The sequence below is a fragment of the Mchenga conophoros genome, linkage group LG4, assembly GCF_057382185.1.
Source record: "Mchenga conophoros isolate Kocher_MC1m ecotype Shallow Benthic linkage group LG4, M_conophoros_male_GT1.1, whole genome shotgun sequence".
Taxonomy (NCBI): domain Eukaryota; kingdom Metazoa; phylum Chordata; class Actinopteri; order Cichliformes; family Cichlidae; genus Mchenga; species Mchenga conophoros.
Window position 1 is genome coordinate 14,075,588 of NC_140529.1, and position 21,695 is coordinate 14,097,282.

Sequence of the window (21,695 nt, forward strand, 5' to 3'; positions counted from 1 at the left end):
CTGGTGGAGATCATTGAGAAAGGCAAGCAAGCGCTCTGTATTATAGGGTCCAACCTGACATCTGTGAAGGAGTAATCCTGCATTTGCAATTGCTGCACACATGGTAATGTTTGCCCCTCTCTGTCCTGGCACATCAACTGTGGCCCTTTTTCCAATTACATTTCGTCCACGTTGACGCCTTTTGGCCAGATTGAATCCTGCCTCATCGATGTATATGAATTTATGAGGGGCCTGGTTGGCCTCCAATTCCATAACTCTCTGAAACAAAGTTTATGTAAGTCATGTTATTACTGTATACCATACTGTACTGTAACCTAGTATTGTGTAGGTTACCTACTTGCAAAGTGCAAAGCTTATAGAACTGGACATTGGATTGAATATACACTATACCTGGACATATTGTCGTCGTAGCTCCTTGACCCTCTCACTGTTCCTCTCAAAGGGAACAGCGTAGAGCTGCTTCATCCGCACTCTGTGTTTGGACAATGTCCGCGTAATGGTTGTGAGGCTGATTCTATCGATATTGTCAAATATCTCATGGTCCGCCACAATTCTAGTTTGAATTTCACGCAGTTTTATTGCATTATTTGCAGTAACCATTTCTACAATGGCAAGCTCCTGATCATTACTGAGGAGCTTTCCTCTTCCCCCAGAGGGTGGAAGACATTGCATTCTTTAGAAAGACAGACAATTCAACATATGCATTACTGTATGACCATATTGACATGTCAAGTGAGAATAGAAACAATCCATGTAAAATGAAATACTTACCTGTTGGTTTGTTGAAAGATGCGTATAATGGAGGCAACCGTTGACCGCCTCAAATTGGGCTGCACTCTTTCACCAGCCTCTCTTAGTGAAAGACCATGGTTGATTACATGGTCAATGATAGTGGCACGAATTTCATCACTGACTACTGTTCTTGCAGCCCTTGGAATGCCACCACCACGCATTCTTACACCTCTACCTTGCCCTCTCCTTGGGCCTGCTCTTCTCCCTGGGCCCCTTGCTCTTACTCTTCCTCGACCAGACATTACAGTGTTTGTCTTTTTTTTGTTTCCAAAAACATCACTCCTCAAGGTCTTGCCTTATAAACCCCACTGAGTCTAAGCCAGAATGGAAGAAGCTGTCGTTGGCCCAATTTACCCAACATAAATCAGCTGTGTGTCAATTATTCAATTGTTTGTTTATTATCAGCTGATATATATTTTTGATATTGATATTGTTTTTGTACTGATATCATTGCAGAAGCAGAGGTTTTTATACTGTATCTACGGTTTGGAATATTGTTTTTGCTATTGTGGGATGTTGTGTGTTAACATTCGTAAATACTACAAAAACAGTCCATAATTTTGTTGGGAGGTATAGCTTGTCTGTTAAGAAAATGTAAGCATTGTGGAAATGTGTTCACTGACTGCATATTGGGTGAACACGACATGAAATGTAAGAATGGTATGGCCACAACAGACCGATGCTGTGCTAATTGTGTTTAGAGTTTTGCAAATGTGACAACTGTTTGGACAAACGCTTGTTAGCGACTGGAAAAAACTGTAATACTTAACACATGAAAAAATCCGATTTGAGCTGACCTCGTTGTTCTCTTTCCCCCTCACCCCTTTAGTAAAAGCTATTTCCTTACAATTGACACATACTTAGCATAATTCACTCGATTTAGCATTATTTCAACAGGATTTCTTATTTTAAACCAAAATACATTGTTTTCCTCCATCATTCTATTCTTTACACTCACATACAGCGTTTAAGGTGACATCTGCACAGAAAGAGTGCAGATGTGACATTGTGCAGTACACACACAGAGAAAGTCTGGGTTGAAAGGTTATTAGAATTATTTCATTGTAGTGATAATTTTCTTGTTCGACTTTATTAATTCTTGATTATATTTTGATTACGTTTCTGATGTGATTAGAGCAGAAATAACTATCAGCAAAAACACTTACATATAACTCTACATATACCCCCAAAGGCTGGATTTCAGGCCTTTTGCTTAATTTCTGACTGCATCACGGCTGAGGAATCTCATTCTTCTTTACATTATTTTACCGAATGTTATTTTAACACATTCAAAATAACCTACAAAATAAAAAAAGATTCTTAAAAAACGGTGTGAACAAACGTGTGTCTACTCGTTTTTTCTCAATCAACGACACCCCCACCAAGGAACACGTCTGTCCAGCATTATCCCCCACCACCTGATCATCAGGATAAATACACCATACAAATTATATATACATTATATCATTAATAGCTATAGCAGTGCTATAGGAAATATGATATGATAAAATATTAAAATGCATTTTACCTGAGTTATTACAAGTTAACTTGAATTTAAAACAATAACAAAGGAAAAAAAGATTTTGTGTAAAAAGTCATGTTTACATAAAACAAAACTGAAATAGACAATCTTCTCAGTTCTTGTTTGTTCAGTGTTAACTGCAGGTGTCAACACTGTGTAGACTCCTCTGTCTGTCTGTGTGGTCTTTCGGAGAGTTCTATCGTGTTGTGAGGAGCTGTTACATCCAAAAGTCCAAATAATAATAACAATAAAGTTAACAATAAATAAAATTAGCACAATATTAATCAAATAATTTAAATCCAGGGTGAGAATACCAGATTAGAGGGGGATAGTGTACTTACAAGAGGAAGGGCATCTGCCTAAAATAAATTAAATAAATCAATAAAATTCATTTTGGACAGTTTTAAATGCCTAACAATCAAACCTTCTCTTACAAAAATCAGAAGTAACAATATTTAACATGTAGACTATTATATTGCAGAGATAATGAAATTAAGCATTTATGTCTCTACTGACTGGTAAATAAACTTTAAATCTCTTACCTTCTTTCATTTTGTGAATGGCAATTACAGTGACAGCAACAATGATGACAACAAGAACAACCGCTGCAGCAATGATGAGGATTTCTGCTCAGTGACAACAAACAAGATAAAATGTACTGATAAATAAGATGGAATAAAACTGCATCCAATTATTGAAAATATTTTTTTTGACAATTTGTTTGATCATGAAGCCACACACTCAACCTGATGAAAGAAATCTAATTTAAATTGTTCCCTTTCGAGGTCACCACAGCGGATCATCTGCCTCCTTCTCAGCCTGTACCTAACATCCTCCTCTGCTATCGTCTCCAAACCAAACATTGTAGCAGGTCTCACTGCTGCACTGGCCTTTGCTTTGAAATCATTGACCCCAAGTGTTTTACTACATCTGCTCCTTGCATCACAGCTTCACTGTCTGCACCGTCTTGAACCAACTTTCTCTAGAATTCCTTTTTTTTCTTCTAACTAATATCCAAATCTGTGGGCCGTACACACTGACAACATTGAGCATTACCTCTTTGAGTTCCAGCTTCAAACTCATGATCCTGTCTGATACTGTTCAGCTCCAGAACACTCTTCACATGCTCTTCTTTCTAGATTACTCAGTTTCTCTTCCCAAATGCACCATGATAGAACAGTTTGAATAAACCTGGCACTGCTTCCCTCCCACCTGTTCACTTTACACAAAGTACCTACATTCTCTCTGTTATATCAGCCAGCTTTCTCCCATAATCTCTATATTTAAAATCCCACTCATGATGATGATGATGATCCCATGCATTCTTTAGTGTGAATACTTTTTTGATAACATATGTCACATATTGGATTTAAATATGATATGATATCTATGTCAACTCGACTGATGTAACCACAAATGCAGCAATATACAGTGCTTAACAGACACACCATAATTCATGTCACTGAATTTTTAACCCATTTACATGAGCTGTTTTTCACCAAACAAAATGCTCCTAAATGGGCCACAAATAAACAACCAAGGCTTTCATAGACTGCAGATGCTGAATTTGAAACATAGAAGTACTAAACTAATTTCAGCTTGATGGTTTTCTTGAGAATATTAATTTCAGTTTTGTTGAAGTGCTGGAAATTTTTTTTTTTTTTAGGATCTCCATCAGTAATTCCCATAGTAACAGCAACTCTTCTTGGGATCCGATAAAACATTTAAGCGTAACATTAAACATGATCCACAATAACAGCAAACAAAATAACTCAAATCTGTTTGTCTTACTTTGATCATGTCTAATTTTGTTTTTTCGCCAGTTGACGGTTTTATTCAGGTTGGTAATGATGCTGTCCTCAGCGTTAGAAAACTGAAACACACACTCATATCTTTTCCACTCCTCAGGTGTGACTGATGAAACATTCAGGCCAACACTCATCTGGAAGGTCCCATCATTGTTGGGCAGGATCTCTCCAGGATCCACACCTTCATGGATCTCCACTCCATCTTTCCTCCAGAACATCAAGGCCCTTTGAGGGTAGAAACCTGTAGCGTGGCAGCTGACTGGAGAGGAGGGAGTCTTCCAGAGGAGAAAAATAGAAGGAAGAACTGGAGAGAGGGAATGTGGGAAAGAGAAGGTGTGAGAATCGGTGAAAGAAGCAAAGCAGTATACATCAAAGAAGAAGTAAATGTAGTACACTTGTTTGATGAAAAATGTTAATCAAGAAAGACTGTAATAGTAATAAAAAAAAGTAATAATTTAAAATGGAACAAGCAATTTGAGCAAAAGTTTCACTTTTTGTCCCTCTGTTTTCTGTGCACAGGTACCTGCCTAACTGTGAGTGTGAGATCTGTACATATTGGATGCCTGGAAACCCTTCCTCCCTTGATCCCCTCAATTCCAATAATACTTTTTGTATTTAGTTTGGACCACTGTAAATAAACACACTAAAGTGAAATTTTCCAAGTCTGTGTCTGGGTCCATTAGCCTTGACACTGATGACTGAGGGACTATTTCATGTTATTTAGATTTTGTTTTATTTGTTTGCACACATATGTGTGTACATGCATACATGTAAATGAAGGTATGTGTGTATATTAAGGGTATACATGAACTCAAGGTAGTGACTGAAAGAGTGTTATAGTGGCTACAAATGGTGGAAAATTGTACCTAAGGGGGGAGGAGTTTAGTAAGTATGGGGTCAGAGTAGACCTGCTACTCCCTGGTTTAGACTGCTGCCCCCATAATCTGGACCAGAATAAGAGGCAGAAAATGAATCGGCGGATTTATTTTGATAATTTATTTTCCTTGTGTGTCATTTACTTCCCAGTTTTCACCACTAATTTTCATTTTGATCTGCATAAAACAACACGTTAACACACGTTGCCGTTTTTTTTTTTTTAAAGATCATTAATAGAAAGATAAAGGATGTAGTTTACACACTCATGTGATTCTACCTTTTCTCAGCAGGGTGCTGTTCCCATTTTTCAAATATTTCTTCAGCCAATCAGGACAAGTCTGAGTGAGGAAGATTGTTTCTGCTGAGTTTCCATTAGCATTCCAGTCCTGTTCGATAATGTCAGCTTCTGGTTTCAGTGCAATCCATTTCATTGTTTTAAGATCAAATTCAAGAAGGTTCTCTGCATTATAACCATACTGTATCACACCATTCACCTCTCCAGTGTTTTCATCCCATTCACAGCCTTCCATCATCTGTAAAGTGTTGACAACTGAAAAGTGAATTAGAAATTAATTAAAATGAATAATATTAATACTGTGAGGCACTGCTATTCTATCTTTGTTGTGTTCTTCCTGTGATTTAACTGATCTGACAACATTATATTGGAAAACAGGCGCAATTCATGATTAAAAGAAAAAGATGAAGGACAAGAGGGAAAAAAACAATTCAACCATCTAGGGTATCCGTAAGAACCAGAAAAATAATTACAGGCAGTTTGAAAGCACTAATAATTAATGCAATTAATGTAAGGCAACTATTTAGAACAATGTGTACATGTATTCTTTTGTCTCCAAAAGTTGATTCTGTTCATCTGAACGTAGCATTTTCAGTGGGAGAAACGTTTCGTCACTCATCCAAGTGACTTCTTCAGTCTCAGCTGCAGGTTTCCCTTTTCTTATAAATGGTCCAGATGAACAGAATCAACTTTTGGAGATTTACTTACCTGGATGATTGTGAATGCAACAAGATATTCTTTTGTCATGCAGTTTGAAGCATGTTCACATTAGTAAAATTTCTGGTCACAATCAAGATGCACAAAATTACAATTTAAAATCTAGAGACTAACAACATGATGTGACATAAAGTATAAGAGAAAATACTACACCTTCACTTTGGCTGGCCAGCTGCTGCCACTTTGAAATCCACTTTCTGAAGACGTATGGCAGTATCGCAAAGCAAAGTTCATTGTACGAATCCAACTGAGCCTTGTCATTATATAATGTTTTTTGGACCCAGTCTTGTCTTGTTTCCAATATCTTTTTGCTGCTGTCACAGTAACCAAACTCAGTGCGTTTAACCTCTGCAACTGCCATAAACTCTGGGATGTTTCGGACTTCAGAGGATTCAGTAATAAAATACACCAGTGAGTGTTTCACTGTGGGAAACAAACATTGATAACGTGATACATTAAATAAGAAAAACAATATAGACATTATTAGAAATATGAGTCATTCATTGTGATTCAGCTTGAACTTTTTTAAATGTAAGCTGCATGCGTTATATGCTGCAGAACGTTGGTTATAAACATTGTTAGATAGAATTTTTTGAGATCCTAATAAATATTTAAGATCAAAAGATGAAATGCAATTTCACCAGCTGTTCATAATCCTGGACCTATTCACATTTTTTCCCCCTAACTGTGGGTGTTTTATCTGATCCACATGGTGGCAGTGTAATTAATAATTTCAGAAAAAAAAATCCTGACAGACAGAAACACACGCATAAATAAATAAATAAATAAATAAATAATTCAACTTTGTCACAATCAGTGGGGCTGACTGTGTGTAGAGTCAAAGGTGGACCCAAATGCAGATGAAACAAAACGTGACTTGAATAACTAAACACGAGCCGTTTATTGAGGCTGGCAAATGAACTGCACACAAAAGGCAAAAGGCAGTGCTAACAATAAACTAAACTGGGTGAGCTAAATTAAATAAAAAGCGACAACAGGAACATGGACCTGACATAAGAAAACTTGACATGAACTCTTGGCCTAGAAACCAAGCAGACGATCTGACAATGACACACTGAAAACAGAGGACTACACAGGAGGTGATTAGGGGACGTGGGAACACATGGGGGAACAGCTGACTGACATGACGGTAATGACAGGACAGGGGAAGTGAAACTAAATACAATGAGCAAAGAACACACGACTCCTTCAAAATAAAACAGGAAACATGAGACGCAGACATGACAAAACAAACTTGATAACATAAGACACGCAGCATAAAACACAAAGGGTGAGGGGAAACTTAAATACAGGGGAAGAAAACACAAGGAGTCTAATAACCAAATGAACTTCGCTAATCTAATGAACTTAAACATAAACAGCATCCAAATACTGTAAACTAAACCTAAAACGCTGGGTCAACATACCCAGGAACATGACAAACGTAGAATAAATATTCTATTAAAAATAAAGTTCTACTAAAAATAGTTCCTTAGTTCCAATAGTTCCAAATTTATATACTCATAATGAGTTTTTTTAGAGGCAATGAGTTTGCATATTTCTTTTTCTTTATTTCTTTTTCTTTATTTCTATTCTTTTAATATCAATTTTATAAAAATTAATAATGTAACAGCATGATAATATTTTTTCATCCTCCTGTTAGCATGAATTACATATTTGTGTGCATATTTGTACTTTGGTGTTCTGTGGCAGCTGCAGAGATTAGGAATTATCATAGCCAAGAGTTACTTTGTATTTTTTCTTGCTTTTCCCTTTAATGCTGATGGACATGATAACCAGATGCCAGGGCTGTTTAGGGGAAATTCCAGGTTCATCTTTGCTTCCTTTTTCCTAACTTAAAGAGCCACCCCTGGTGACCATCGCCCGATTCTCCTGTCTCATTAAAACCAGGACCATCACAGGTGACCCCCTTGCACCCTGCCCACCACCTGTCCCACACCCCCAGACTCACAAACAGCTTCTTCCTCTGGGCTATTCAGACTATTAACGAACACAACCTTTACTACTTAAGTAAGCTTTACTTAGTTTTTTAGAAGCAACAGGTTTGCATATTTCTTTTTAGTTCTGAGAACTACTTAGCTTTTACAGTGCACTTTACATCATTTAAAAAACTATGTTGCTATATTCTTTAACATTTTCACTAAAGCTTCTGCTAAACACTTTTGAGACAGAGTCTTTGGATTTGCTAAACTGCAAATGATGAAGAATCATCTGTTTAACAGAAATATGTATCAGGAAACTATTTCACGTGTATTAAAAGCATTCTGCCTAAATCTTGTGGGAGTGTAGGAGTCTAGCAGTGTGGTTGAAATAAACCATGTTTAAAATATATGTTTTTTATACTACATACCAACCCTTTTCTACTACATCACTAATGGACAGTGCAGAAGAGTTGTAGTGCAAATCAAATTCAATTGTTAATCACTGGCTGATAAAACATGCATTTGTGTTATCCAATTTTTTAATCCTAATTATTTCAGAAAATCAGAGCTAAAATGTTTTGGCTCTCCCAATAAAATAAAGCAAAAGTAAAACCACTGCTCGAGGTCAGATTATATTTCTGTTAGAGCTTGAATGTTTGAATGCATTTCTTAGTTGCACTAAGAAAAGACGCCATGGCAGAAAAGACGCAATAAAAATAAGGTATCTTTTCTTTATCTTTAATGTTAACTATTGTTGTTCTAACATTTGAAAAAATCTTCAGGGCTGGCAGTACTTAGTTTAAACGCTTATCTATTGTTGCATCTGTTCCTGCTTTCACCCACTGAAGCATGAAGTGCTTCACTTGCCTGCTTGCCAATACCTGCCTATGTCCAATACAATGTGCCAAATTCTTTGACTGTAACACAAAGAACCTGACACGCAAACTCGAATGTAACAAGTTCAGAGTGAGTCCCAGCATGTATGTATTGTAGCTGGGATGTTTGCTACATCAGTAGATATTGTGATTTTTACCTTCAAGGAGTGCAGAATAAATATCATTTATACAACTGTTTGACTAGCTCTGATGTCGGAGTGCAAGTGAGTTTTTTTGTTTGTTTTTTTTAAAGTTGTGCTAAATCCCTATATACATGTCAAAGTTAGCATACTTTACTAAAAAATAATTTGCTCCAGTAAAAGGATTTTGGTTCATGATCTTACCTGCAGAAGCAATGTGACAGCTAAGGAGCAGCAGCATTAGCTTCATCGTCATATTTAGAAAGATGGAGTTGAAGTGAAGACCTGAGAGAAGAGTTGTGTGGTTTTACAGGTTTGTTAAGGTTTGTTTCCCGGTGCAAGTTTAGTTCACACTATCAGTATATGAGGTGTGCTTAACCTCAGCTGACACTCAGCATACTTGAACAAGGGTTTAATTGATATTATTATTATTATTATTATTATTATTATTATTATTATTATTATTGAAAAGGCATTTCTTTTGTGTCCCAAAAAACAATATAAGCATTTATCTATATGTTACCTGTTCCTGCCTGTTTCCTGGAAAATAAAGATGCATCTTCTGATGCATGCATCCATCAGAAAATGATCCAAGATTTTCTCCTAATAATATTAATACATCTGTCAAGTTCCTTACAGCTTATGCCATTTAAGACTGCCATTGTTTCATGGGGATAACATAAGTAACATATTTTTTATATACATCTTTCTAGACAAAAGATCACAAAGTGCTTCAAAAAGAGATAACAAGATATAAAACAAAAAAAGACAAAAAGTTAACGAAATGTAATTCTAAAAAGATGTGTTTTTAGTTGTTTCTTGAAAGAGACTACTGAGCCCACAGATCTTAACCTCAGTGGGAGAGAGTTCCACAGTCTGGGAGCCACAGTGGCAAAAGATCTGTGTCCCTTAGTTCCCAGCCTTGTATGCTGTATGACAAGTAGGCCCTGATCACTTGACCTCGAGGACCTGCTAGGGACATAGTGCTGTAGAAGTTCAGTGGCGTAAGCTGGTGCGTGTCCATGAAGAGCTCTAAAAGTCAGAATCAAATCCCTATATACATGTCAAAGTTAGCATACTTTACTAAAAAATAATTTGCTCCAGTAAAATGATTGTGGATCATGATCTTACCTGCAGAAGCAATGTGACAGCAAAGTTGGGCTAAATCCATTGTTAAGGTTTGTTTCCTGGTGCAAGTCTAGTTTACATTCTCGGTATATGAGGTGTGTTTAACTTCAGCATATTAGAGCAATTATTATTAATTATTAATCATTAAATTTTTTTAAATTAAAAAGGCATTTCTGTTATGTTGTTACGGTCGCTGACCTTTAGTGGCTCTCCCTCTGTGAGAGAGTTTTTTTTCTCCTTTCCTGTGTTACAGGTCTGCCTCATGAGCCACAGCTGAGGTGTGTTGCAGCTTGTCAGCCACGGCATATAGTCTGCCATCCTAAACTGCCACGCCCCTGCCACTTCCCCCATTTTGCCAGAGCTGTGAGCTACAGTGCTTTGGGCAGCAAACTTTAGTGTGTGTGAATTTAAACTCTGTGTAACTTTGGCTTTCTTTCTTTTATTGTGAGCAAAGGTGTGCCTTTACAGTGGTAATTAGTTCATCACAGTGGAAGCAGGTAGGGGTTCTCCTGTTTTTGGCTCGACAGGGAGCTCAGCCACTGTGTTTTGTTTTCGGCTAGAGAGTTCTTGGTTTGATTTTTAGTTAAAGGGGGTGTTTTGTTTGTTGTTTTGGCCGGAAGACTCTGAAGATAAGCGCTTCCCTGTGTTCATTTTTACTTCAGTAGTTTTCTGCAATAAATCATGTTTAATGACATGATTTATGTCCCCCCCCTCACTTCAGTCAGCACTTCGTTTTTAAGTGGGGCATATTTTTTAAGTCTAAAAACTACAATATAAGCATTGATCTACTTAAATGGTTAGGTATCTTGGGACAGGGGAGCGGGACATCAACAAACAGACTGTAGCGATGTGGACAGTGTACCAGTCAGTTGTGATGAAGAGAGAGCTGAGCATAAAAGCAAAGCTCTCAATTTACCAGTTGATCTATGTCCCTACCCTCACCTACCCTCATGAAAGAATGAGACCCCGAAAACAATTGGCGAAGGGTGGCTGTCCTCACCCTTAGAGATAGGGTGATGTGTTCGGCCATCGGGAAGGGGCTCAGAGTAGAGCTGCTACTCATCCACATCCAAAGGAGCCAGACTATTGTCTTATAGTCTCATACTGTTGCTTCAGATTTTCAGTGTCTGCAACCACATTAGGCAGTTTAGATTAAAAAAAATAAGCTAGAAAACCAATGTCATTTCCTGTGCTGAGAATGATCACTTCAATTATATGATTAGATTTGCCTCGGTAAATTTGACAATGGTCACCATATCACACATGACCTCAGAATTTTTTTTTTCATGTAAAACTCTTACACCATTAAAGAAACCCTATAATCCATCGATCCTTGGGTGAGAACACTTCAAAGGAAAAGGAAGAGCTAGCACAATGCACAAACTGCAGGTCAGATCCTGAAATGGACTGGAGGCCAGTGTAGGTTTAACACTCTTTCTTGCCCAACAAAAGGCAAGTTGCTGCATTTTGAACAGCAACAGCAACCCGACCAATCAAGTCCACACAGTTGAGCTTAACAGTTGGGCAGAACTCTTTTGGCTCTCAGCGAAGGCGGTCGCACTTTTCTCCTCTCCTGCCCTTATCTTCCCTGCTTAGCTTCTTATGTCCTTGTCTTGTGTTTTTACTTACTTTTCCCTGGAACACTCTCTCACAGTCTGTTCTCTAAAACCTAAAAGAGGAATTATGGATTTGATCACCTGAATGCAATTGACAGCCCTTCTCAACGAGACGTCTGGGCTCGGGTGAGCCTGACTGCTGAAGATATCTACCTATTCGGAACCATGATAACAGGGTTCTTGCTGATCGGAGCTGGCTTGGCCCTGGCTTATTGAAGAATTAATGAAGCATGGGCAAATGTTCCCATAACTCACATTGCAACACCTGGTCTGTTCTATTTACTTTTTTTTATTTATACATTTGATAAGCATTCCAATATCTTAATGAATACAGAATATAGATCTAGCACAAAGCAAGAAAGCGCGAGATAAAGCTAATCAAAAAGGTATTGGCTGAAGCAAATGTGTGTTATGCCAACCCTTTTAACAAAAGATAATTTAGGAAGCAGCTCATTTACAGGCCTTGAAGCAAAAGAGTAAAACAAAACAAACAAACCAACATAAAAACAAAACAAAAAAAGTCCATCTTAGATGAGTAAGTACTTTAAATTAAATTTCATGACGATAATCCACGCAAAACAACCAAGAGTTTTAGTCTTATTATTATTATTGCTCTTCTAATTCTTGATTTATACATTTTTCTAATCTCTGGTTTTAAACATGTTTTAACCACCAGCAAGTTAGGTAAACCCGGATAAGCAGGAAAGGCAAGATGGATCCACTGAAGCCCCAGTGATCGTTGAGTTGGGAAAAAAAATCCACCTGAATAGCAGAAAGAATTAAACCAACAGCCACATGTCAGGTAAGATTTAGCTCTCAGCAGAAGACCTACACATCTCCCTCTTCATCTGAAAGATTAGATGACAGCAGGCAAGTAAACAAGTGTGCCGGTTTAAACACCAGTGATCGTAGAGGGGTTGAGGTTTGATCACCCACATTATGCTTTATTCAAGTTTTGTGGGATGACTTGATATCAAAAAGTGCTTGGTCGTCATATGCCACAAGAGCAGATACACATTGGCAACAAACACAGAATAAAACAATAGCAACTGCTAAGTAAGTTTCAGTAATTACAACAATGAGAAACTACTTCTTAAGTATGTATGGTGTGCCATACTTGAGGGTGCAAGAACACATAATGCTTACAGTAAGTAATCAGTATTGAGAGAGGGTTTACTTTTTTTTTTTTTTTTTTTGCCTGTCCCGTTTGGCTCTTTTGCCATCAGAATTATTGTCTAAAGGCGAAGAAAGATGCCCAGCGGATTTATTTTACCAAATTGACCATCCCAGCCTTGCCGTAATGGTCCATTTGATTCACCTTTTATTGTTTATTTTATTTTCACTTGCTGAATACGGGACAGACTTGACTGGGGGAAAGAACGGGAGAAAGAAAGAGAAAGAGCTGAGAAGAGGGACAGGGGAGAAGGGCAAAAAACAAAAACCAACAGAATGGGCAGAAAAAGAAAAAAAATGCATATACCGATCACCTGGATCACCTGTTGAGAAAGAAAAAAGAAAACAAGCAGAAGAGAACAAGAGTAATAGAATAAACAACATCACAATGATATATGGGAATATGACAGTAAATACTAAATATTAAACATTATTGTGCAGCACATAAGATCAACAGAACACAGTGTGCTTTGAGGTAGGAGCCAAAAAGGGTGTAGTTTGTGGGTGTGATCACCCGTGTGTACCTGTGTGCATGGACGCGCTTGTTGTTTTTTAAAAGGTTCCTTCATGTAATGATCTGCTAGAGGGTGTGGGGGGGCCACAGCCCCGTCCTCCAGGGCATGAAGCAGGTATGGAGGAGATCAAAACTCCAGACATCCAGAGGCCCCCAGAACACAAGAGACCAAGGAAGACCAACAGAGGGGCAGCCGCGCCACTGTCCCAGAAAGAGCTGAGGAGAGTCCCAGAAGAGGGCTCATTCAGCAGCCGCGGAGCAGAAGCCAGGGGGGGTTGCAGTGACGCGCCCGTGAGCTCCGCCGGCAGCCAGCCGTGCCTGAGTGACCGAGCCCCAGGCCGAGAGGCCGGGGGCACCCCACCTCCAAAGTGGCCCGAGCGAGCCCCAGGATCCAGGCCCCGATAAGCGGCCGCCAAGGAGTGAGCCGGTGTGCTTAAGTAATCAGTATTGAGAGAGGGTTTACTCTTTTGTGCTAATATTTTGGGTTGAAAGAGGAGTGCTCATAGCTCACGCAATCACTTAATCCCAGTTTTAACCCATGCTAATATAACAAAGTTACTGTACATTGATTAATACATTGATTAAAAAGCAAAGTGACAGGATTTGCTCTAAAAGCTAGAGTGCATAGTTATTGTCTTCAAAACACTAAACTGTAGTGTTACAACCACTGCAGTTTAGTGTTTTGTCCAATTTGATGATGATGTTCTCATTTGCACCGGAAAAGTGAAACACACAGACATATTCGAACTGAGCTTTTTCAGCTTCCCATCGCAGTTTGGTGGTGACAGCCTGTGGTGATGTGGCGATCCACGTCACTGTTTGCAGGTCAAATGATAGAAGACTTTCTACATCATGCCCATACAGATTGAAGCCATTTATCTCTCCAGTCTCAACACCCCATTCACAGCTATTCATTCTTTGCAAAATATGAACACCTGAAAAAGAGAGACAGATGAGATCTCAGCACATCTTACAACTGATATCCACTCCAGGTGCCGAGGATCGTTCTTCATAAGGTTTTTAATCCACTCTGTTTTGAGTTCTGGTCCCCTTCCATTGCTGTCACAGTTACCTCCATTATTGTTTTTTATTAATGTTTTATAAAACGTTACTAATCTTTGTCACATTATTGAAATAAATGTGTGGCTTAATTTAGATTTAAAAAAAAGCGGAAAATATTACTTAGGCTAAACATTTGTAATTATGTTAAAGCTCTGAAAAAATCTACTTCTTGCAACTTACATATATGTTATCGTTAATTGATGCATTCATCACTCGGTAACTTACAGAATCTTCTTGATAGCCAAACTACTTTGAGCTAACAGGAAGGCAACAATAACTCAAACAATCACCCATTACAACCAAGCAGAAGAACATCTTTGAATGAACAACACACTGATCTGAGAAATACAGGGCCAGTCTCATCAAGTGCTGACACAGATACACAGATATATAAATTACATAGGCAAATCTATGTACTGAATGCATAATGTACTGAATATATGATATATATTGATAATAGCCACTGGGGGAGGGGAGCAGCTCTGCTTGCCTTTCTGTAAAGCCCCCACAGGTCACTGCAAAAACCCACAGTATGCTCCGCTTTCTCTCTCCCATTACATTCAGTGTTTTGAGCCTCCCCTGTGTTTGTGCAGCATGGCTGAGTCACGTGATGACACAACAACAAAACACAGCAAAGCAGTTATGGTTAAGCTGCTTTCACAGACATATCAGACACATCTTTGATGAAACTGAAACAGTCTTCTGAACGTAAAAGAGAAAATTGACTGAGAATTGATTTAACCACGCTATTACTGACCAATACCAATGTTGGTATTAATACTATTGATTTAATAATTGGAGGTTATCATTGTGCAGCCAGCACATATCAATACATACCTAAATTTATTTATTTATTAAGAAAAAAATATGTATATGTAAATGAGCTGCTTGCTAAATTATCTTTTGTTAAAAGGGTTGGCATAATAAGCACGTGCTTCACCCAATACCTTTTTGATTAGCCTTGTCTCTTGCTTTCTTGCTTCGTGGTCATTTTTTTCTTCTGTATTCACTGAGACATTTGAATGATAATAAAACCCTCCACTTCTACAGCTTCTCTCAGCAGAGGAATAGCAGAAAGAAAGAAAAAAATGGACTGAAAGATTCATAACCAAATTCAAGGCCTATACTCTCTGGCCAGTTTAATAGGTACACCTGTTCAACTGCTTATTAACACAAATATGTAATCAGCCAATCAGATGGCAGAAAATGTAATTTAGTGAATTTAGGGATCTAGACTTCTTGGAAATACAAACATAGCATATAACAAAAATAAAAACATAATAAAAAAAAAAGAAATCAAACGTTGTGGCGTACACGTCACAATCGCGCCCTCTCTCTCTCTGACCCAAAAATAGTCATTGTGTATAACTTTAATTTAACCAGGAGAGGGCAGTGTTGCTTTCCTTTTGCGTGATTTACACGTGTTTTTGTTGTTGTACAATATCAACCACCTGGGATCCCAAATTCTTAAATCCACTGCAAATGTAATAACCTTCCAAATAAAGCTGAGCTCTGTGTATTGCTGAATTCTAAATTTCAGTGCTAGACTAAAAATAAATCAAATAAATGTATTGTTTTGCAGATACAAAATATCATTTTAACTCTTTTAAATTCCACTGACTGCAATCTGTCTGAGTGTATAACTGAAATCTAACAAAATTGTAAAAATCTATTTGAGTTAATCTGAAATCATACAGATTAACTGTATGATTTCAGATTAACTCAAAAAATGTAAAAATTAAACATAATTTATGGACACCGTTTGATTTCTTTGCATGTAGCTATATTAACATTTATACATTTAATAAATCATGAAATTAATACGCGCATGTTCTCGTAACAATGCAACTAACTGTTTGCTCTTCATTCAGTGAAGTGAGCATCACACGCTGCTCATATAAAACATATTCTGACAAACAGCCGCACAGCTGAGGAGCCTTTTTTTCAGAAACTTGAAGGATAACTTCCCAAAGTCTGACCTGCATCGGACCATCCGCTCAGTGTCCGTGGTTACCATGGTTACTGCAGAAGCTGCTATGAATTAAACAGTTGTCCCTGAGATAACTTACCGGAGACATGAATGTTTGTTTTTCCATTACAAAAGAATTGGATGACTTGGATAACTTATAGGAGTATCAGACTCCACGTGCCATGTCCTCGGAAATCTGGACTCGTGTGGATTTTTCAAGGACAAACTGGTAAGAGTCGCACACCACTATACTGAAATAAAGAAGCTATTACTGAAATACACGTGCTATATTATAAACTATGATATAAAACTTAAGGTTTAGTTATAAAGGACACCTTCCTACCTTTAGTCTTATTCATGAGCAGCATCAGTTGTCTTCTAACATCCAAGAGTCTGCACGATGTGTTTCATAGGTCCTAACTAGAGATGGACGGTCCGATACTGACCTAAATTACTGGATCGAATATCGGAGAGAAATAAAAAATGTAATCCGATCCATTAAATATCAAAAAAGCACCTCACAAAACTTGCGACCTGGCGTAACTCGGCTCATAACCGTAGCACGTCGGAGCATTATGCATCAAGTGATAGAGCGGCTGTGGCCTGTGGGACCTGTCACGGTCTGGTTGAGCATTTGGAGCCTCGCCACCAAACCGGCATTTCATCTCCAAGAAAGTGATCCCAGAGAGAAGTAAAGCAAGTGTGTAAGTTCATCTCTGAATGTTTGTAAAGCATTCCAGCGTTAAGCTTATCAACCGATATATGGAGCGACTGCCTCTTCTCTCCCCCTCCCTCTCCTGCTGCTACTTAAATCATGAAACTGATTAATGATCAGCTGATCGGCTTTTCTGTCGCGAGTCCGTCTCTCTTGTTTGTTCGTGCCAGAAAGAGGAAACAAGCGGCTGAACAACAGCAGCATGTTTAAGCTTGATAATCTGTTGTTAGAATTTATTTAACATTACTTTCTAAACCAGGATCTTTTTCTACGTAGCTGACGCTGGTAACTGTGCAGGGGCGGATCTAGCAAAGTTTAGCCAGGGGGGCCGATAGGGCATGAACAGGGAAAAGGGGGGCACAAATATATACTTTTCTTTCTTATTCTCTTTTAAAATGTCTGGCTTTTAATAAATAATTATCTGAATCTTACACCCAAAATTTTAATCTGATGTAAAAAGTATAGAAGACCATTACTGTATATAGTAACTATTAAGTCTAATATACCCTTGTAAGCTATAGTACTTTTTCCTTTGGGAAGGTACCACCTGTGCATTCTGCAATTCTGTTGAAGAAAGATGTTGAATCTATTTAAATATTGTAGAAAAATAATTGATTTCTGTGCATTTTTTTCACACTGCATCAAATTAAAGTTGATTACGTCGATTAAGCATCATGAGGTGGGGGGTGGTTCCCTTTTTTTATTTATTTTTTGCTGGGAGTTTGCAACCCTATTAGTTAGGTTGCTTACTCTTTTAAATACCAGAATAGGGAGGATGGAGTAGGTTTAAGTTTATTAGATTCATCAGTTTTGCTGAACTATGAAATATTTTCGGTGCAGTGTATTTTTTGCATACAGGTATAACAAAATAGCATTAGTGTTTTTTTTTAACTTGAGTTTGGACCCATACAAAATGCAGCAAGATATTAAAAAAACAGTTTTATTGATTATAAAACACACTATATTGGATTCATATCGGTATCTGCCGATATCCAAATTTATAATATCAGTATCGGACATAAAAAAGTGGTATTGTGCCATCTCTAGTCCTAACATGAGGATCCCAGAACCAAAAAATAACCCAAAGGGTTAAAAAGATTTCCACATTGATGCAGATGATGTATATGATTGTGGGACTTGTATAAAAAAAATGTATATGCCATATTTGTCGGTGAAGGTTCTCAGTCATCCAGGTCATCGTAGTCAAAGGAGCTTGCAAAGAAAAGCGTCTGGACTTCTTTAAGCTGCTTGAAGACGTTTCACCTCTCATCCTAGAAGCTTCTTCAGTTCTAAGGTCAAATGGCGGAAAGTCCCAGATTTAAACCCAGTGGGAGTATCCCCCCAAAGAGGGACAAAAGGACCCCCCGATGATCCTCTAATCATGGTGTGAAAATGGGTGTGGGTCCCAATCAGCCAGGGTTTCAGGTGAGCTCATTGTGAAACCTGGCACCACCTTATCATGCAATTTCCTGAGGTCAGATGGCCCAGGAAGTGAGTGGGCGTTAAGGCGTCTGGGGGAGGGAACTCAAAACTGGATTATAGATGGCAGACAGTTGGTGTCGTAAACCACCCTCTGTTCAAAGACGTTCGCTCACAGTGAACGTAAATGGCTTCTTTCACTCCTCTTTCAAACCATCTGTCCTCTCTGTCCAAAATGTGAACATTGGCATCCCATTTCACCGAAACAATAACATAGCGCACAGTGTGACGTCAAAAAAGGCACACACATTTGACGCTGCGCTTGTCTGGAGGAACGGAGTTTTCGAAAATCTCCACCCTGGCAGGTGGTTTCAAAAATCTCAGTTTTCAGTGACCAAAAACGCCATTTATGTGTGGACTAAAGGTGCAAAAATATGGGTTTTCAAAAATACCCGGGTACATGTGGATGTGTGGACAAAGCCTAAGGCTTTTCGTTTGAAAACGCATCCTTTTCTCTCCGTTTTGGCCTCCCATCCACACTGAGATGGCGTTTTCACAGATGGAAAACACAGCGTTTTGAAAACACATACATTTCAAAAGGGTGCTTTCCGTGGCAGTGTGGACAGCGAAAATGGAGACTTTCTAAAACGATGACGCATGATGCAGTCATGTGATCAATTAAACTAAGGCTACGTTCACACTGCAGGCAAAGCGCATCAAATCCGACTTTTTTTGACCCTATGCCACCCATATCCGATCATGGTATGACAGTGTGAACGGCACAAATCCGATATTTTCAAATCCGATTTGGGTCACTTTCGTATGTGGTACTGAATCCGATACATATCTGATGTTTTAGAAAGCGACTGCTGTTTGAACGGTCATGTCGCATTAAATCCGTCTTTTACGTCACTGACACAAGACAGACGCCAATTATCAGCGCCGGGGAAGCGCCCGAGAAGACATCGCGAACGCTTCCTGGCCATCCCGTGTAGATGTTAGTGAAACTGTTGGAAAGACAACGTGAACATTTTATTTGTACTGCATAATCTGCAGATTCTGACAGAAATCTGCAACTATCCTTTGAAGCACCGCTCCTCTCTAAAACAGCAATAAGGATCATTATTAGGTTATCTACATTATTATGTAAATAACAAAATAACTTAAAGCAAAATTTGGGAAACGTAAAGTCTGAAGTCTTTCTATTAAGGGCCATCAGTCAAACAATATTGTTTGCTTTGGGTCTAAACAGAGCGCGTTGTGTATGACATCTTCTTTTGCGCATGCGGGCCGCATCGAGCGTTCACACTAGAGCACGTTTGCTGTCGCATTTTATTTGTAGTGTGAACAAGCAGACAAAAAAAATTGGATTTGATCAAAAAATCGGAATTGAGCATTAAGACCTGCGGTGTGAACGTAGCCTAAGATAGCGGAGGGCATTATACAGCAGTGGTTTTGTTTGCTCTCAATTTTGACAGCCTATTAAAGATTAATATCAGTCTGTACATGCTCCAAATAGCTTTTCTTCAAATTCTTTAACTTTCACTCGCTTTTGCAACTTTGTACTTTTGTGTTACTTGCAGCAACAACTGTACCTCATTGTTATTCCATTTAAAAAACTTGGTGCTTTTCCTCAACATTTTGCTGCGACGTTTCAAAAAGCCGGAAAGTAAATAAGCGGCAGACAGAAATGAGGCAGGTCAAATCATCTTGGGTTTCACATATGAGCAGTACTGGAACGTCAGCGTTTTCGGCTGTTTCAATGTGGACGCACAACTCTGTGAAAATGACTGAAAACGCTACTGTGGACGCGGAGCGTTTTCACACACAAAAACGCCTTTCAAATCTATCCGGGCTACTATTAAAAACCAAAACAAACAAACAAACAAATAAAAAAAAACATTAAAAGTCACAAAAACCTACAAGGGCACTTAACACCACACACAGTCAAACAAAATACACAAAAAAGTATTAAACAGAAAAAAGTATACAATCCTAGTAATTTGCACCCCCACAGGTGAACTGCTGCCTGAGCCAAATGTAGTTGTTGTGATATTTGATCCCAGCGCACTCCAAAAAGGAATGTAGAATAGTTCTGTGGCGACTGAAACAAGTCAAACATCGCTGTAAACAACCATCAAAACGCACGGGCAGGGGATCACGAAAGCCCGACTACTTGGGCACAACAATTATAAACCGTCTCACAAAATAAAACTGTAGACAGGAAAAGATAGCAGTTCCTTAAAGGATGGGCCCAAAACAGCGGCTGCTGCAGGCGTTTCCCTCATCCTGACACATATCTTTATATTTTGCTGGGCAAATTTGGTTACCAGGAACAGTAATTTCTTGACAAATGTGCAATCATACAGGTGTGGTGAAAAGTTTAGATTCACTCCTTATGGGTATGAGTGTTATGGGAATTTGGGTTTTTAATGATTTAGCTGAACTGTTTTTTGTTTTTTTTTACCTGAATGGTATGATTGTACAGTATTGTATCTTTAATGACTTTAAAAAGTAAGAATTGGGTGCACACGTTTTTAATTTACTGAGGAGAACAAACAGCTATATGGCAGCTGTGTCACTGACAACTGACAATCTAAATGTTCTTGCTTAACAATGACTGTAAAAAAATCAACATTGATCAGAAACTTTTATTCCTCATTTATGCAAACAGATTGAAAATTGGAATTATTTCAAATATACAGTTATGTTGTTTAAAACTGTTCACTATAAATGAGTTTTTAGCTTCAGCCTAAACTGAAAATGTATACACAATCTGAAGACAAATAAAACAAAGCTCAAAATCAAGATCTTTTTTTTAAATTTTTTGTTTTTTATTATTTGTTGGTAATAATTTCATGTGGTCTTTAGTGAACAGTTCCACAAGTTCTTGTTACTCTTCTGGGCTTTTAAATAAAGTGAGTAATCTTCTTTGTAACGCCACCATGTGTCAGGTAAACTTTAGCGTACACATGAAAACATCCTAGAGAAGATATTTGGTCTCTTAAATGGTGCATTTCTTATGAAACTTTTGACAATCTCTTTGTCAACATTTCGGTGGCCAATTTTCATTAACTGCATGACAGTGTTTGGATATTTCCACTTATCCTGGAGTTCATTGTATACTGCCA

At 38.2% G+C, this 21,695-nt stretch overlaps 1 protein-coding gene, 1 long non-coding RNA gene and 1 pseudogene across 4 annotated transcripts in view; 2 read left to right on the top strand and 1 right to left on the bottom strand.

Annotated features, from left to right (window-relative positions):
- The window catches only part of LOC146575699 (interferon-induced very large GTPase 1-like), a 108,075-nt pseudogene that overhangs the window by 33,530 nt on the left and 52,850 nt on the right, over nt 1–21,695 (top strand).
- LOC146575701 (major histocompatibility complex class I-related protein 1-like) lies at nt 2,433–9,224 on the bottom strand. Of its 3 annotated transcripts, XM_085270528.1 has the most exons (7): nt 9,173–9,224; nt 6,164–6,433; nt 5,276–5,548; nt 4,106–4,426; nt 2,857–2,940; nt 2,656–2,673; nt 2,433–2,528 (listed from the first exon to the last, which is right to left on the bottom strand). In XM_085270528.1, the coding sequence occupies exons 1-7, from the start codon at nt 9,222–9,224 to the stop codon at nt 2,461–2,463; spliced, it is 1,086 nt and encodes a 361-aa protein (XP_085126654.1). In that variant the 3' UTR covers nt 2,433–2,460. The 3 variants fall into 3 exon arrangements, with proteins under 3 accessions (XP_085126654.1, XP_085126653.1, XP_085126652.1); XM_085270527.1 differs by lacking the exons at nt 2,433–2,528; nt 2,656–2,673; nt 2,857–2,940 and having other exon boundaries at nt 3,839–4,426; XM_085270526.1 differs by lacking the exons at nt 2,433–2,528; nt 2,656–2,673; nt 2,857–2,940; nt 9,173–9,224 and having other exon boundaries at nt 3,839–4,426; nt 6,164–6,852.
- The window catches only part of LOC146575702 (uncharacterized), a 21,956-nt gene continuing 16,746 nt past the window's right edge, over nt 16,486–21,695 (top strand). Inside the window, exon 1 of the long non-coding RNA XR_014892168.1 lies at nt 16,486–16,659. This is a non-coding gene — a long non-coding RNA (uncharacterized LOC146575702). The remainder of the gene's footprint in view (nt 16,660–21,695) is intronic.

Excerpts from the sequence above, each read along its gene's own strand:
- LOC146575701 (XM_085270526.1), bottom strand. The coding sequence starts at position 6,491 with ATGTCTATATTGTTTTTCTTATTTAATGTATCACGTTATCAATGTTTG. Across the intron at positions 5,549-6,163 it reads GCTGGCCAGCCAAAGTGAAG|TTGTCAACACTTTACAGATG; the intron begins GTGTAGTATTTT and ends TTCACTTTTCAG. Across the intron at positions 4,427-5,275 it reads CAGCACCCTGCTGAGAAAAG|TTCTTCCTTCTATTTTTCTC; the intron begins GTAGAATCACAT and ends CCCTCTCTCCAG.